Source organism: Protomyctophum parallelum (assembly GCF_964188405.1).
Source record: "Protomyctophum parallelum genome assembly, chromosome: 15".
Lineage (NCBI taxonomy): Eukaryota > Metazoa > Chordata > Actinopteri > Myctophiformes > Myctophidae > Protomyctophum > Protomyctophum parallelum.
In genome coordinates this window covers 32,708,029-32,723,772 of record NC_139710.1, presented here as the reverse complement: position 1 = coordinate 32,723,772, position 15,744 = coordinate 32,708,029, and the positions used below count along the sequence as shown (strand labels likewise).

At 44.4% G+C, this 15,744-nt stretch overlaps 1 protein-coding gene across 1 annotated transcript in view; it reads left to right on the top strand.

Annotated features, from left to right (window-relative positions):
* Positions 1-8,131: 8,131 nt before the first annotated feature.
* cabp7a (calcium binding protein 7a) overlaps positions 8,132-15,744 on the top strand; it is a gene marked incomplete at its 3' end in the record, with an annotated part of 65,263 nt that continues 57,650 nt past the window's right edge. Inside the window, exon 1 of the mRNA XM_083784374.1 lies at positions 8,132-8,242. Within this exon, the coding sequence (XP_083640500.1) occupies positions 8,134-8,242 (109 nt within the window). The 5' untranslated portion in view covers positions 8,132-8,133. The remainder of the gene's footprint in view (positions 8,243-15,744) is intronic.

The window sequence follows — 15,744 nt, the reverse complement described above, 5'->3', positions numbered from 1 at the left end:
AAAATGAGAACATTATAATGGTGTGTAAAACAAAATCTAAAGTTTGCCACATGGACAAGACCAAGTCTTTGCCACAGACACATTTGTCCGTGTGCAGACATGTTTGTGATCCCTGCTGATGACACTCCACTTCTCCCCCATGTCTGGGCACATTCCTGCAGTGTCATTACTCTGTCAGAAGGGTTGTTGTCGACGTGTATATATATACAGTCCAGGTCTTTGTCTGTGCCTCAGATGTCAGTATCCATTGAGAGCGACCTGCAGGCAGCAGACAATGGGCTGGAGTGGAGTGGAGGTGCTGGCTGTGACAGCTAACAACCACCTGCTACTTTTATTGTACAGCACCTTGTAACAACTGTTTTGAAAGGTGCTCTATAAATAAAATTACCTTACCTTACCTTACCTTACTTACACACACAATAGAGACATGGATGGATGGATAGATGGGTAGATGGACACAGGCAAACAGACAGACAGGGGCAGGACAAGTCACAAACACCATCCCATTAAAACTGTCTGGTTTCTGCCCATAGATCCCAAGTCCGAACATGCATTAAGGTTGGCGAACATGCTTCTAGGTTGGCGAACATGTGCTGCTGGTTGGCGAACATGCATTAGGTTTGGCGAACATGCTTCGAGGTTGGCGAACATGCATTAAGTTTGGCGAACATGCTTCGAGGTTGGCGAACATGCATTAAAACCTCTTGAGGCAGCGGCTGTCCACCTCTGAACAGCGCTCAGCGGGGACCCCCGACAATGAAGTAAGGTCTCCCCTTAATTCTGACAGTACACAAACATGGTTCCATTTGGTTCCATTTGTGCACTGTCGGAGTTACAGACTTGTAAGGGTCGATTTTTATTTCCGGTGGTGAGGTGACCACCGCTCCGGTGGTGAGGTGACCACCGCTCCGGTGGTGAGGTGACCACCACAGCTGAAATAACATTGAGCGGTGGTGGTGAGTAAAAACAGAGAGAAGGGCTGGAGCGGTGGCGGTGGTTTGCTCTTCACCGTGGCTCAGTGACGTCATGTTGTAGTTCGGTGGTCACCTCACCACCGAAAATCCAGACTATGTATGAGCCTTCAGACCCCTTCACCCCCCTCTAAATGAACCCAGAGAGCCACTTTAGAGAGTCCACTTTAGAGAAACATTGGGTTAAGCACTTTGACATTTCCCTGCATGGACTTTATACTGTAGATGGATTGTTTTGTTGTGGAATGAACACCTGCAGTCTGTGAGGTTAGAGATCAATGGGCAGTGCTGGAAAGAAAAGTACTCAATTGTTTTACTTTAGGAAAGGTATCAATATACTGCCATGTGGAACTACTCCGTAAAAGTCTGGAATTGAAAGTGTATACTTGAGTGAAGGTACTTTGTAGTAATACTTTGTAGTATTTGCATTAAAATGTATACTTAAAGTACCAAAGGTAGAACATACTCGTTATGCAGAATGTCCCATGATCATGTTTTCAAATGTATAAAGATCTTTTTTGGAAATAGCAGATTGTGAGCTTGTCGATCGGCTATTTTCAAATGGCCGAAATGTGTGCGTATATAGGGCTGAAGGGGGTAATGTATGTTTTGTACGTAACTATAGTAACTAAAGCTGTAGTAAATTACTAATTTACTACAAATTAACTGTAGTAAAAGTACAATACTATATGGTATGGTATTTGCCTCTGAGATGTAGTGGAAGTTGAAAATACTCAAGTAAAGTACATATACCAAGTACAGTATACTACTTAAGTAAATGTCTTCAGTGAATGATGTTCTGTGTTTTCTGTGTAGGCACAGTTTATTCTCTTTTTCCTTTTCCCCGTTTTTTTATATATTTTTTACCTAGGAGTCTCTAGACGAACAAAACAAAACAAAACAAACAACAACCTTATCATGTACTGGTTGTGTTTGAGGCTTAAGAACTTTCATGTTCAACACCACACACACACACACACACACGCACATGCACACGCACACATGCACCACACACACACCACACACACACACCACACACACACACACACACACACACACACACACACACACACACACACACACACACACACGCACCTCTTAAAATAATGGCTTAAATGAAAGGAATCTTCTTGTACCGTTCAATTCCATTGGCATTGTTTGATCATTAACACAAACATCTCTAAACAAACACCAAAACAAAAACTCATTGTTTATTTATGTGTGTCTGGGTGACAATGTGTGCGGACGGTAACTGTGAGAGTTTTTTGGCTATAATGAAAGACTCTCCTTCACTGCAAGATAAATGAATGCACAGAGTCAGGAGCACACACACACACTGCACAAAAAGCTTGGAATACGGATGTGTCTATTACAGGAAACTCCGGTTAAACTTTCCAACAAACTCCCGTAAACTCCCAAATTGTACCATCACACCTGTATATTACCGTATATTAACTGTACTGTATATTACCGTATATTAACTGTACGTATATGCTGCTAAACTTGAGGTTAACGGGCAATTACGGGCGGGTGCAGTACTTAGTTTAGACAGTTTTTGGTTTAGACTAGTCATTGGTTAGACCAGTCATTAGTCCTACAACTACAACCTATCTCAAACCCTCACCCTAAACCTAACCTCCCACGGGGCAGCACACCTAAACCTAACCCTAACCCATGTCTAACCAATGACTAGTCTAAACCTAACCTCCCACGGGGCAGCACACCTAAACCTAACCTTAACCCATGTCTAACCAATGACTAGCCTAAACTAAGTATGCACCCCATTTCGTTCACCATGTAGTAAATGCTGCATTTGTGGTCTGGAGAGGGCAGTAACGAAATGCAAAACGCCACTCCTTTCCATGCCATATACCCGAAGGCAGCATTCAGGAGAATTGCTTTTTTCCTGAAGTCTCTTGAACTTGGAACGCAGCATTTATGCGTTGAACAAATGTGTTTCGAAATCCATGTCGTTACACACTGCATCTCCAGTAGATAAAAAGTGCTGGGTTGCGCCTCTACAAGCTCTCAATGCGTCGCAGCGTGACGCGTTGAGAGCTTGTCGATCTGCTATATTCGCTATTTTGGTCCAAAAGTGTCCTTCTTACGATTTCAGCCCCTGTCTCTCTATAACTCTTTCTCTCTGCACGTCCCTATAAGTACTTAGTTGACATAATGTGACATCTGACATTCAAGTGATCTTGGCCATGAAGCCTCGTTCAATCTTCCCCTCGCATGCCGCAACCTACCCAACCCAACGCCAGGCGGAAATAGAAGCACAATCCCATTTCAAATTGCGGCTCTCTGTGGCTATGGTGTCTGTCACTCACATGTTGCAGATGTTCCGAGGGGGTTTTCTTTTTTTATCACACGCTCACAAATGTGAAAATTCCCATTATTATGCCAGCCATGAGGCAGCATATTATAATAATTGCCCTTGGTGATCAAACCAATTAAATGTGGATTTGCACAGATGCAGTGTCCCTTATTCAAATTCTCCAAATGCAGCATTGTGGTCTCATGCCACACCAGTGTGGAATATCAATGTCCAACGTTACGTAGGCATGGTGTGGATTGGAAGACGCTCGATATCCACACAGACTTTAGAGTAGGGTACGCTATAGTGTTGTTTTTGTCGACTAAAACTAAGTAGCCTACCTTTTTTCACGGAGGAAAACTGAATAAAAAACGAAATAAAGACTAAAGCTATGATGACTAAAAACTATGAATAAATATAATGACAATTTCATCAGCAAATAAAACCTAGACTAGTGGAGAAGAGACCCAGTATAGAACTAAGTCATGTCATGCTTGGTTGCATGCTGAAAATAGCAGAACTATGAGCTTACAATGCGTCCCATGCAGCGCGGTGGGTTGTGAGCTTGTAGATCGGCTATTTTCAGCATGCAACCAAGTTTAAAATCAGCTATTATTATACGACACCATCAAGGCCCTCCAGTCCAAGGCTCCAAAATACATTTTAATCGACTAAATCAAGTGTAGATTTAGTCGCCAAAATGTGACTAAAACTAAACGTATAGTTGTATTCAAAAGACTATGAAACTCAATCAAAATTTGCTGTAAAAATCAACACTATAGTGTATGTGTACTGTATGTAGGCCTACAGGATCGGAGCACTCACCACACGTTTAGGTTCTAAACACTTATTCGTAACACTTTTTAAACGTGTCACAGTGTTTAGATGATAAACAGATAGAGCATGTTTAAATGCCATGATTGTAGAGGCTATAGTCCGGTCCGCCTCGGCAGGTTCTGTAGAACTATCGCTGGGACGGCGGAAGGTTTCAACGGCAGGCTGACGGCATCGCTGTTTCCAGCCTGGGTGTTCTTGCTGGTGGTGGTTTCATATTGTGATCAAGTATATAGCCTAAGCAGAGTACAATACTGTATGCATGTGTAACCGGTGTAATCTGTCTCTCTCTCTGCGTTGTGTTGAATGGACAGACAGACCCGGAACTCTCTTTTATTCTCGTTCCATGCGGAAATTTAGAAGCTCAGCGCGACAGTAACACAATAATACGACAAGGAATAATCACAGATACGTCTCCACGTTAGTTCGTAATGCAAGGACTCCTCTCTAAACAGAGTTGAACAAAAACAGTATAAATCATTTTGCAACAACAATGCTTATTTTGTTATACAGAGAACAACAAAGACACCCACCTCGTTCCATGCGGAAATACAGAAGGAAGAGGTGGAGGTGTGGCAAGGCATTTATACGGGGGGCAAGGAGGAGACTTAAAGGAGCTGTGACCTCTAATGCATTCTTATACACATGAACCATGGAGAATGAAGTCAGGTAGAAGCACTTATTTGTATCATATTTTGTGTAATTATATAACACTGTTACACATGCATATACCCATACCTGGCAGGTGAAAACAAGCACCCAGATTAGCATTTAAATGCCTGATCTGCATGTGTACAAGGGACATATAAAGTCCAATTCCTCATGGGGGCCCTGGCCCCCCATGGCCCCCACAGACTCTACGTCACTGGCACGCACTGTATAGCTACACACATGTACGAGGTATGGGAATATGAGCACCGTGCAGCGGGTTATGAGGCATTAATTCATATTAGAAAGAGCCGCCACAGGGAAGTCAACCGTACGCGGCCATTAATCACACTTTTCGCACGTTGGTGCCGGGGGGAGGGGGGGGGGACCAACCAACCAACCACGACGGTGCGTCATCATGCGTGGGCCCAACCATGAGGATAGGCGCTATAGACCATGCAGGGGTTCTCAACCTGGGGGTTGAGGGCGTCCCCACATATTTTTGACACATGGTTTTAATGTTTGTCTTTATAGTTCAATGTTTGTTAATGGCTCTTTATTGTTAATGCCGTTTAATGTTTGTGTTTGCACCGTTTGTTTTACATCACCATTACATCACCTAATCAACATGAGTTAGACTTTAATATATTAAAGGACCTATAACATAAAATTCTACTTTTTCAATTTCTTTTGTGTTTTTGGGGCTCCCATTGTGTTTTCTATCCCCACAAATAACCAATTTTGAACAATCAGGCTTTCATATCATATTGGTGCTTTAATGGAAATTGCTCTCAGAAACAGCTCAACTGATTTTGGTCTCATCGTGATGTCATCAATGTCACCCTACTTTGTATAATTCCTCCACTTCTTCAGTCTTCAGTTCCAAATTTGCATTTCCACTTTGTTTACAATGTCCACCATTGTTGATTTTCCAAGCTGGCATGGAATGGAAACAAGCCTGGTGTTATCTAGCATCAGTATTATAATGACTCAAATATTAAATAATCTGCATATCAGCACCCCCACCACCTCAGGACATTGTGGTACTGCAGCTAAAACTGCTTTCAAAGTCCAGAAAGAAATGACAAGTACTGGTTATATCAGAGTGGTGATTGAGGCTCAAACCATTAGAAATAACTTTGAGGGACATAGACAATATGATATTAAATATTAAAAGCAGTTTTAAAATGCATGTTATTTGCGCTTTAATTCCTAAAGAAATAAATAGTACATCAAAAGTAATCAAACAAACTAGTATATGCTTTAAGTATACTTAACATCCTTCATTCCATGTGAGTATAGTAACGGCTCTGATGCTTTCAATGACATGATGGAGAAGGAAAAACTAAAGAATCTGCAACACTCACAGTAAAGAGACATTATAGTAGATTGTTCTTCCATAGTATTATTTGCATTGGAATGCAGCCATTGCTATGCAGTGTACGTGAGTGTCTGATTGCATGTGATCACTGCTCAGATGGAGGCTCAGGTCTTAACCATTGTTCTTAGTGAATGTGTGAACCACCATTCATTCAGGTTCTGTGAAAGACAGTGTGTGGGACCCTTTTCTTCTCAGCACATTAGAAAAATTTGAAGTCTGTCTTTGTTTTCAATATGTCTGTGTGAGAGAGCTGCATGGTCACATTAAACTGATATACAGTATATAGTTGAATTTATTGCATTGAGAAGAAATCGCACCGCATTATATACTGTGAAAATAGATGATCTACAAGCTCACAACGAGGCGTTGTGAGCTTGTAGATCTGCTGTTTTCACAATGTTTACAAAAAAGAATCCTCAACTGAACTCCTACAATTCCAAGTGCTTCTCAGGGTGGGGGTCCCCAGTTCAAATGTGATTATTGTGGGGGTCCCAGACTGAAAAGGTTGAGAACACTATGCCTATAGGGGTTCTCAACCTTTTCAGGCTGAATTCTGCTCAGTTTCTGAAACTGAGCGGAATTTAGAATGAGGGAGTTAGTTTCTGATGAATTGAGCACGTGACCGGACCCCAATGGAAACAAGCCGAAAACGGGCTTTTCTGCATTTTTCATCCTTTTAGCACGCAGACCTTATAGGTGTCTGCATGTCCTTGCACACTGTTTAAGTGCACGGCGAGAGAGAGAGAGAGAGAGAGACTCACTCGCACCGCACGGAGCACCAAAGCGCGTCTATTCGTCGCCTCACCTGAGTGAAACCACAAGGCGAGTCAGTGCTGTGTGGAAGTGGAACAAAGTGGACGCCAGCCCAGGCAGCAGCGCGCCCCCGTTCGTTCCAATTAAGGTCGAGCGGAGCGGACCTATAGCGGACACTCGAATCGATCCTCTGCGAAGATCCGATCCGCACATCATCTTTTTGTGCTCTGGAGAGAGGCGCGTAAACGCCGATTTTTTTGCCATATTTCTCCGTCGTATCGCTTGATGTTGTTTCTGAATGGAGCCGCATGGAACAACCCCGTGGCTCTGCTGGTAAAGACGGGAGGAGTTCGTGCGTCAAGGGGAGCGCACTAATCCAACAAGTGGATTGGTGAATATTCTCCTCCAGAGCAAACGGTGCGTTGCGTGGCGTGGCGGTGCATGTAGCTATACGCGGGCTGATGGTGTGCTCGACTCGGCTTGACTTGATCGGTCTTCCCCGCGCCGGTGAGAGAAAGAAATAACAAGCGCAACCCGCCGCGGTCCGTGGCCGCGCTAATTTGTTTTAGCTTGAGAGAGGTGTGGAGTTTGGTGTGTTTTGTGTTGTGTGTGTGTGTGTGTGTGTGTGTGTGTGTGTGTGCGCGTGTGTGTCTTGGAATGGAACCACCGTGATATCATGCGCATTGTCTTGGTCTGAGCTGTGGTAGTGTTTTTCTCTCTCTCTCTCTCTCTCTCTCTCTCTCTCTCTCTCTCTCTCTATCTCTCTCTCTCTGTGTGGTTACTTTAAACAGCATTTAAATAACAGAGGGATGTGGTGAGAAGTTCCCTGACCAAAAAACCCCAAAAGAACATTTCAGTGGATATAATTATTCTAATCTCTACAGCATTCAACGTGGATATATTCTAATCTCTACAGAATTCAACGTGGATATATATTGTAATCTCTACAGAATCCAACGCCTGGTCCCCCGCGGCGGCCCCACCACCACCACCGCCTTTCCTCCGGCGGAGTTTAGGCGTCTTTCATGGACTCGCCTCGCCTGCCTTGCCTCGGTGGTGCATGGCAGCGCTGCGGGGGGAAAGTTGGGATCTGACTGAACACTGAAGCCACGCTGCTAGAGCTCTCCATGTGAGGAGCTGCTCGCGGGGCCCGATCGAGGGGGCAAGCCCAAAGGTCGCAGCCAAGCCAGCCCCAGCCCAGCCCGCCCGGCCCAGCCCAGGCAGCCACCATGCCGATGCGGCCGGTCACCGCCAAGTTGATGTACCGCGGGATCTGCACCATACCCGACCTCCTCGCCTACAACGAGCCCGTCACCCTGCCCGAAGACGAGGTGGAAGGTGAGAGAGATGAGTCATAATTCATTAACCCCCCTTTAGACCTGCAGGAAAGTATAATTATAACCGTTATGGTAAACTTTATATAGCTGTTGAAAAAATAGCAGATCTACGAGCTTGTAGAGCTGTATATTCTGTTTTATTTCTCAGCGGCCGTTTTCAAATTCAAATGTTTGCTGCTGGGAGGTCCCTGGAGCAACATTTTTTGAGATGGAGGTTGGTATACAGATGATTCTACGGGGGTCCTTGACATGAGCGCGTTAGAGAACCACTGACATAGAGTTTTGTTTTTGTTTTTAAGGGGGTTTGTGTTTAGAAGGCATTTGTAGAATCTGCATGGTCTCAGGTCTTAATTAATGGGTTCATGCAGGCTGTGAGGGAACTCTTGTCTGCGGCATTATAGGCAGGCATGAGGCGTAGAGAGAGTGAGATGTTTACCTGGGCTGTATTTGTTACAGTCTATATATGTGACTGTTTAATTGTTTATAGACCACAATGTGTTGTTCTTATAGACCTCCTATGGCCTATAGCCCTATACAGTGTTCTGTTCTTTGTCTGCATCTGCGGGTGGAGTTTACTCAGCACCATGGACAGCGGCAGCTCTGTACACACCAGAGCGACTATTGTTATTGTCAGAACAGAAGCCCCCAGAAGATAAAAACCAAATCACATTATGTATTATTTAACAGGGTGTGTTTTAAGATGATGATGATGATGATGATGATGATATTATTAATAATATCATTATGCGTTTTTAATTTCCTTCTGCAGCTGGATTTATGTCAATTAAATACAACTCCTATATGAAAGCACACTGCATGAGCTGTTGGCTATATATACAGTACAGTGTACAGTAGGCTACCACGCAGAGAGTATTTTTATCCTACTGTGATCATTAGTTCCCACGCAGGCAGGCAGGCAGCAGAGTGCTGGTCATGCTCACGCCTGCGTGGATCTGATGAAACGTGGCCGCGGGGCGCTTCATTCACTTCAGCTTCTGCATTTATATATCCTCAGAATTCAGGTGTTTTTCCATAGTTCCATATATATCTTTTTCTTTTGCAGATTAATCCGATTTCAGACTTACACTCATAGACACTTTTCACCTCACAATGCTTCACATCACAATGCAGATTGATTGATTGAAGTGTTTATTAACAGTTTGGACAATTACAGTATACATTTCAAGCACAACTCAATACAAAACTGTTAACTGTATAGACGACCCAATAAAGCACTACACACTTGTTTACAAGAGGGGCCACCATTTTCAATTCATCATAACATTTAGAGACGTGCAAATATACACTTCTATATAGCCAAAAACAGGAAATCATAAACAGCAAGGGGGGGGGGGGGATTCCGATTTTACGGGGCCAGTTTGGAATTGCAGCCGTCCGTATTTGCCCTTTGAGAGCGGTTTTGAAGGAGTCAAGGGATTTGAATGTCTTAATGACTGTTGGTAGGGCGTTCCACATTTTGGTGGCATAGGAGCGAAATTAATTTAGTCTCTTGTTTGTGCCGAATCTGGGCTGCACATGGTTTGTTGCACTCCCTCTGGTGTTGTGGGTGTGGACTTCGTTTACATTAAGGAAGTAATTAGACAGGTCATGCATGGGTATCTTGGTGGTGTAGCGAATCTTGTGGACCAGACACATTGCTGTCGTCAACCCTAAGCCATTCCAGCCTGTCAAAGTGGGCAGGGGTGAGGTGGCATCTGTTTTGTTAATGAAATGACATGTTGTTCTACAGTTGGTTCAGAGGGCCTCGACAAACGTCTGGTTTGATGGAGGTTTCTAACGGTCACATCAGTACAGCCATGGTATACATGTACAACAGCTCCAATTCAATGCATTTGCTTTCATTCAGAACAAGTCTCCCTGATTCCTCCCCCCCCCCCCCTCCCCTCCCTGTGCAATGCAGTGTATTAAGACCCCATCCATTCATATTCACTCTGTCACGTCATCGCTCACGTTGACGTAAACATGGGAACAAAGATCATAAACAAACTTGTCCCCTGCACAAAATTAACATAATACAGAAACTATACTAGAATATGCATATATCTGCATATCTGAGGTGCAGGCAGAGGCGGGGCCCGCCGGCACCATCTGCACATTTACATGTTCGTCAGAGAGAGAGAGAGAGAGAGAGAGAGAGAGAGAGAGATAGAGAGAGAGAGAGAGAGAGAGAGAGAGAGAGAGAGAGAGAGAGAGAGAGCGCCGCAGTGATGCCCCGAGACCTCGTATGATCTGCAGCTGTCATACTGTGCTGTAAAGCAGTGGTTCCCAAAGTGGGGTCCGGGGACCCCTAGGGGTCCTTGAGAGAGTTCCAGGGGGTCCCCAGCTAAATGATAATTAGGAACCATATGGACCCTCATGGGTCTGTAACTCTGAGAGTGTACAAATTGAACCAAATGGACCCTTATGGGTCTGTAACTCAGAGTGTACAATTATGGAACCATAAATTAACTTTGATTGTTCAATATACATCGGGGTCCCATGTGCCATTATATGGGGGACCGTATAGCTTAATTCAAGTGAAACCTGCATGGGTTCCTTGAAATGAAACCGGTTGAGAATCACTGCTGGAGCCGTAAAAACCTTCTCTTATGGGGGTCCTTGGCGTATCTTTTCTAATGGGGGTCCGCAGACTATAATGAGTGTATATTTGGGGGTCCTTGACATGAAAACGTTTTGGAACTACTGGTGTAAAGTAACTAAGTATATTTACTTACAGGCACAATTTTGAGGTATTTGCACTTGTTTCCAATTATTTTACTTTACCACTACATCTCAGAGGTAAATACTGTACTTGAACTTTGATTATTGTTACAAAACATACTGTATACATTAAACACGCCAGCCCTATATACATTTCAGCCATTTGACAAGTAGGTGCATTGTGATCTTGTAGAGCTGCTATTTTCAAAATATTTGTACACATTTGAAAACTTGAAATGGGAGCATAACGAGTACTTTTTTCTGCTACTTTTGGTACTTTAAGTGCAATTTGATGCCAATATGTTTGTACTGTTACGGCTCTAGAAGTGATTCACATGCTACTTAACCCATTCTGACCGGGCACCCATTTTGGTGTTGGCATCATGTTATGCTTTAGCTATTTAAAAATAGCAGATCTACAAGCTCATATCGCGCCACCGAGTGGCGCGATACGAGCTTGTAGGTCTGCTATTTTTGAAAAATCGAAGAGCGACTGACATTTTTAGAATCTGATCTCAGGTCAGAATGGGTTCATCAGACCAGTGTGTGTCCAGTGGAAACCTGGTATGAATCTGATCTCAGGTCAGAATGGGTTAAACAATGATGAAATGATGAATGATGAAATTGCCTTGTATAGGATGTATGGTATGGTCAGATATTATGCTAATTATACTCAAATTGTTCAACGTGCAACTTTTAACAACCAAACTGAATTTCATCAATTAGGCCCATAGATATTATTTATATCATAAACAACGTTTACATTAAACACCATTTCTGGGTTCATGTAATTTCGAGTAGACTGTCTTTTGTGACGGGGCCATATTTGATCCCCCTGTGTGACTGTGTCTAATGATAGATAATGGGTTTGTGTCTATAGAGCACAGCTAATGAGTTGTATTATGTGTTTGTGCGACGGTGTATTATATATTATATATATATATATATTGTCTCCACCAGGCCGAAGGCATGGGGGAGAGAGTATGTTTGTCTCCACCAGGCCGACATTTTCCTCGTTTCGGGTGTTGCTCACGTGCCTTCATAGCCATGGAATTGTTTCGAAAATCAATCTTTCTTTCTTTCTTTCTTTCTTTCTTTCTTTCTTTCTTTCTTTTATACATAATGACCCTGGTCCTCACTAGCTACCGGGTCACTCGCTGAAAAAGGCAGAGCTACAAGCTCACCACGCACGTTGGATGTGACTCATTGTGAGCCCGTAGATCTGCTATATATATATTTCCGGCACGTATAACACCGTGGTACGACAGAGCATACTATAGGTTTAAGAAGTGGGACACTGGGACAGCCCTGCAGGCCATGAATGAGTTGCTTGTCTGGGCCAATTTGGTGGAGTTACGGCCCTCAGGTGCCTCGAGTGGGACACACGTGCTGCCCTGAGGGGCCGTTAATTGGACGGTGATGGAATTAATGCGTGCGTGTGGATGACGGCGTGCGTGACAGACTGTATCCTTCAGCCACGGTCGGGTAGACTAGTGCACCGGTGTCTGGGCAGACAGACTGTATTGGCCTTTAGGGAATGGAACAGAAATGGACCTTTTATTGAACGTGGCCGGGTACCGGAGTTCCCCGCGCGTGAGAGCATGCATACATATGTGCACGCAGGCTTGCAGGCACACAGGCACACACACACGCACGCACGCACGCACGCACACACACACATACACACACACATACACACACACACACACACACACACACACACACACACACACACACACACACACACACACATGCACACACTAAGATTATCAGGCAAATGCTTTTCAATGCCGTAGCTGATGAAATTAATTGAAAAGAAAGTAAGATGATTAGTTGGTTGGTTTCAAATCCCAAAAGATGGCCCTGCATATGGCATGATATGAGCCTTGAAAACTCACTGCAGCAAGGAAGGTCCCAAGACGGGTACAGGCTTTATATTATATACACAGTATGATATAATTATATATATACACAGTATACAGAAGACATTCTACATATATTTACATTCCCGCCTACTGTAGGTATGTGTTCAAATGACTGTATCTCATATTGACATTCAGATATTGACATTCAGTCTTAGAGAGATGTCCTGGCTTCAAATATGCCAAGTCTTGAACCTCTCAGAGCCTCCATTGTGAATCTACATGACTTTAAGTGCCTCAACCCCCAGACGGACAGGCTTTATTTTGGGGTGTATAACTTTATATATCAATTTCACCACTTTTGCAGTAAAATATTTTTTACACAAGAATCCATTTCATGTATGGGAGGCCTTAGAGATGAGGAAAAACTATGTTGTGTTTTGTTCTACCTCCGGTAGGGGTAATTGTTGGGTCCATCGTCACTATAGCCTATTAGTTCTGACACTATTCTTGGTTCTTGGACCGACAACCTACCTCAAACCCTACCCTAACCATTTTGATTGATTGAAATATTTATTAAAAGTTTGCAGAATTACAGTACGTTTCAAGCACAAACTCAATACAAAGACTGTTAACTGTGAGTGGACGACCCAATTAAGCATTACACTTGTTTACAACAGGGTCCACCATGTTCAATTCATCAAAACATTTAGAGACGTACAAATAGACACTTCTATATAGTTAAAGAACAGAACAGTAATTCATCATAAAGGAAGCACAGGAGTAGCGCGTGTTCGAGCGCTATAGTCCGACCGATGTTCCCGCATGTCGGACTAATGCTCCGTTGGAATTACCATCGGATCCCCCCAAGACGCATGCATACTGTGGGGCAGTTTGATTAGACATGCCCCTTCACTCTACTCCGTCGTGTTTTATAACTTTTCTTGCAAGACAGTTATTCACTCTTCACTCTGTCATCTGCATGATTATTATAGCATTGTAATCTGCACCATGGGACCATACAATTCAGAGCTTTATATTCTCTATATTCACTTTATATTTTGCGCACAGCCAGCAGCGCAATGACGCCTGCCCTCATTTTTCGGCACCATTTATTTGCTATCGACTTCAGTAGGGTAGGTTTCGATTTGGGTTTTTGGAGATCATAATTGAAATTTCCTTCCTTCTCTACGCCACCCCAACCCCCGTTTCACATTATTTATTTCTCCATCTGTGCGTTTAATTTATATTAAACCCTAAGGCCTTTTTGAACAGGCATCCTTTCAATTTTGACTTTGCTTAATGAGTCAAGCCGACTGATATATTGGCTTTCTGCAGTCATTCTGTTTCAGGATGAAGTGAACCGCTCAACCATTACAGCCCATATCAGTGTCAGCTTTTTGCTGCCAGACCAACTAAGCAATGGGATTCTCCGGAAAACACGGGGGGGGGGGAGATATGGAACCATTGCCCAGATCAGGCGGTGGTCCATCTTCAACCGCTTATCCGTAGTCGGGTCGCGGGGGCAACAGCTCCACCAGAGAGCTCCAGACCTCCCTCTCCAGAGCAACATTAGTGACTTCCTCCTGGGGGATCCCGAGACGTTTCAAGGCCAGTGAGTCGGATGTGTTTTCTCCAACTGCGCCTTGGTCTGCCCCCCCGGGGGTCTCCTCCCAGTGGGACGTGGTCCTTGGTCTGCCCCGGGGTCTCCTCCCAGTGGGACGTGGTCCTTGGTCTGCCCCGGGGTCTCCTCCCAGTGGGACGTGATCCTTGGTCTGCCCCGGGGTCTCCTCCCAGTGGGATGTGATCCTTGGTCTGCCCCGGGGTCTCCTCCCAGTGGGATGTGGTCCTTGGTCTGCCCCGGGGTCTCCTCCCAGTGGGACGTGATCCTTGGTTTGCCCCGGTGTCTCCTCCCAGTGGGACGTGATCCTTGATCTGCCCCGGGGGTCTCCTCCTCCCAGTGGGACGTGATCCTTGGTCTGCCCCGGGGTCTCCTCCCAGTGGGACGTGATCCTTGGTCTGCCCCGGGGTCTCCTCCCAGTGGGTCGTGATCCTTGGTCTGCCCCAGGGTCTCCTCCCAGTGGGACGTGCCTCGAGGACCTCCCTAGGGAGACGCCCGAGAGGCATCCTAACCAGATGCCCCGAACCACCTAAGCTGGCTCCTTTCCAGTCGAAGAAGCAGCAACTCTACTCTCGAGACTCTCTCGTGTGACTGAACTTCTCACCCATATATTCTCTAATGGAGATGCCTGCAGCCACCCGTCGAAGAAAACTCATTTCGGCCGCTTGTATTCGCGACCCTATTCTTTTTGGTCATGACACACACTTCATGAGCAAGAATGGAGCAGGAATGGAGCAGGAAGATTGCTCGGTAGATGGAGAGCTTTGCCTTCTGGCTCAGCTCTCTCTGTGTGCAGTGAAATTGTGAGTACGTTGTTTCAGATGGGTGACGTTTGGTGAATGGCAAAAGGGCTCAGAGAAACTTTTGAAGCTTGAGGGGAAGTCTCTTATCCAGAAAGATGTCACATACGTGTCCATCAGCCATGCAGAGCTTTGACAGAGTGAAGTGTATCCATTTTGACAGAGAGGGGTGTGTGTGTGTGTGTGTGTGTGTGTGTGTGTGTGTGTGTGTGTGTGTGTGTGTGCGTGTGCGTGTGTGCGTGTGCGCGCGCGCGCGCGGTATACATGATATAGTGGCCGTTGTTTTCTGAACCCACTGAAAACTCCAATTCATTTTTCCCCCATAGAGATTTACACTAATATTTATATCAATCATTCTAATCATGGAGTCATGACCATAAAACCTTTGAATCTGTGAAAAAATGTAAATGACAAAACGCTAAACAAAGGTTATGTAATATATCATATAATTCATTATTCAAACATTTATTTTCACAGAATCAAAGGTGTTGTGGTCGTG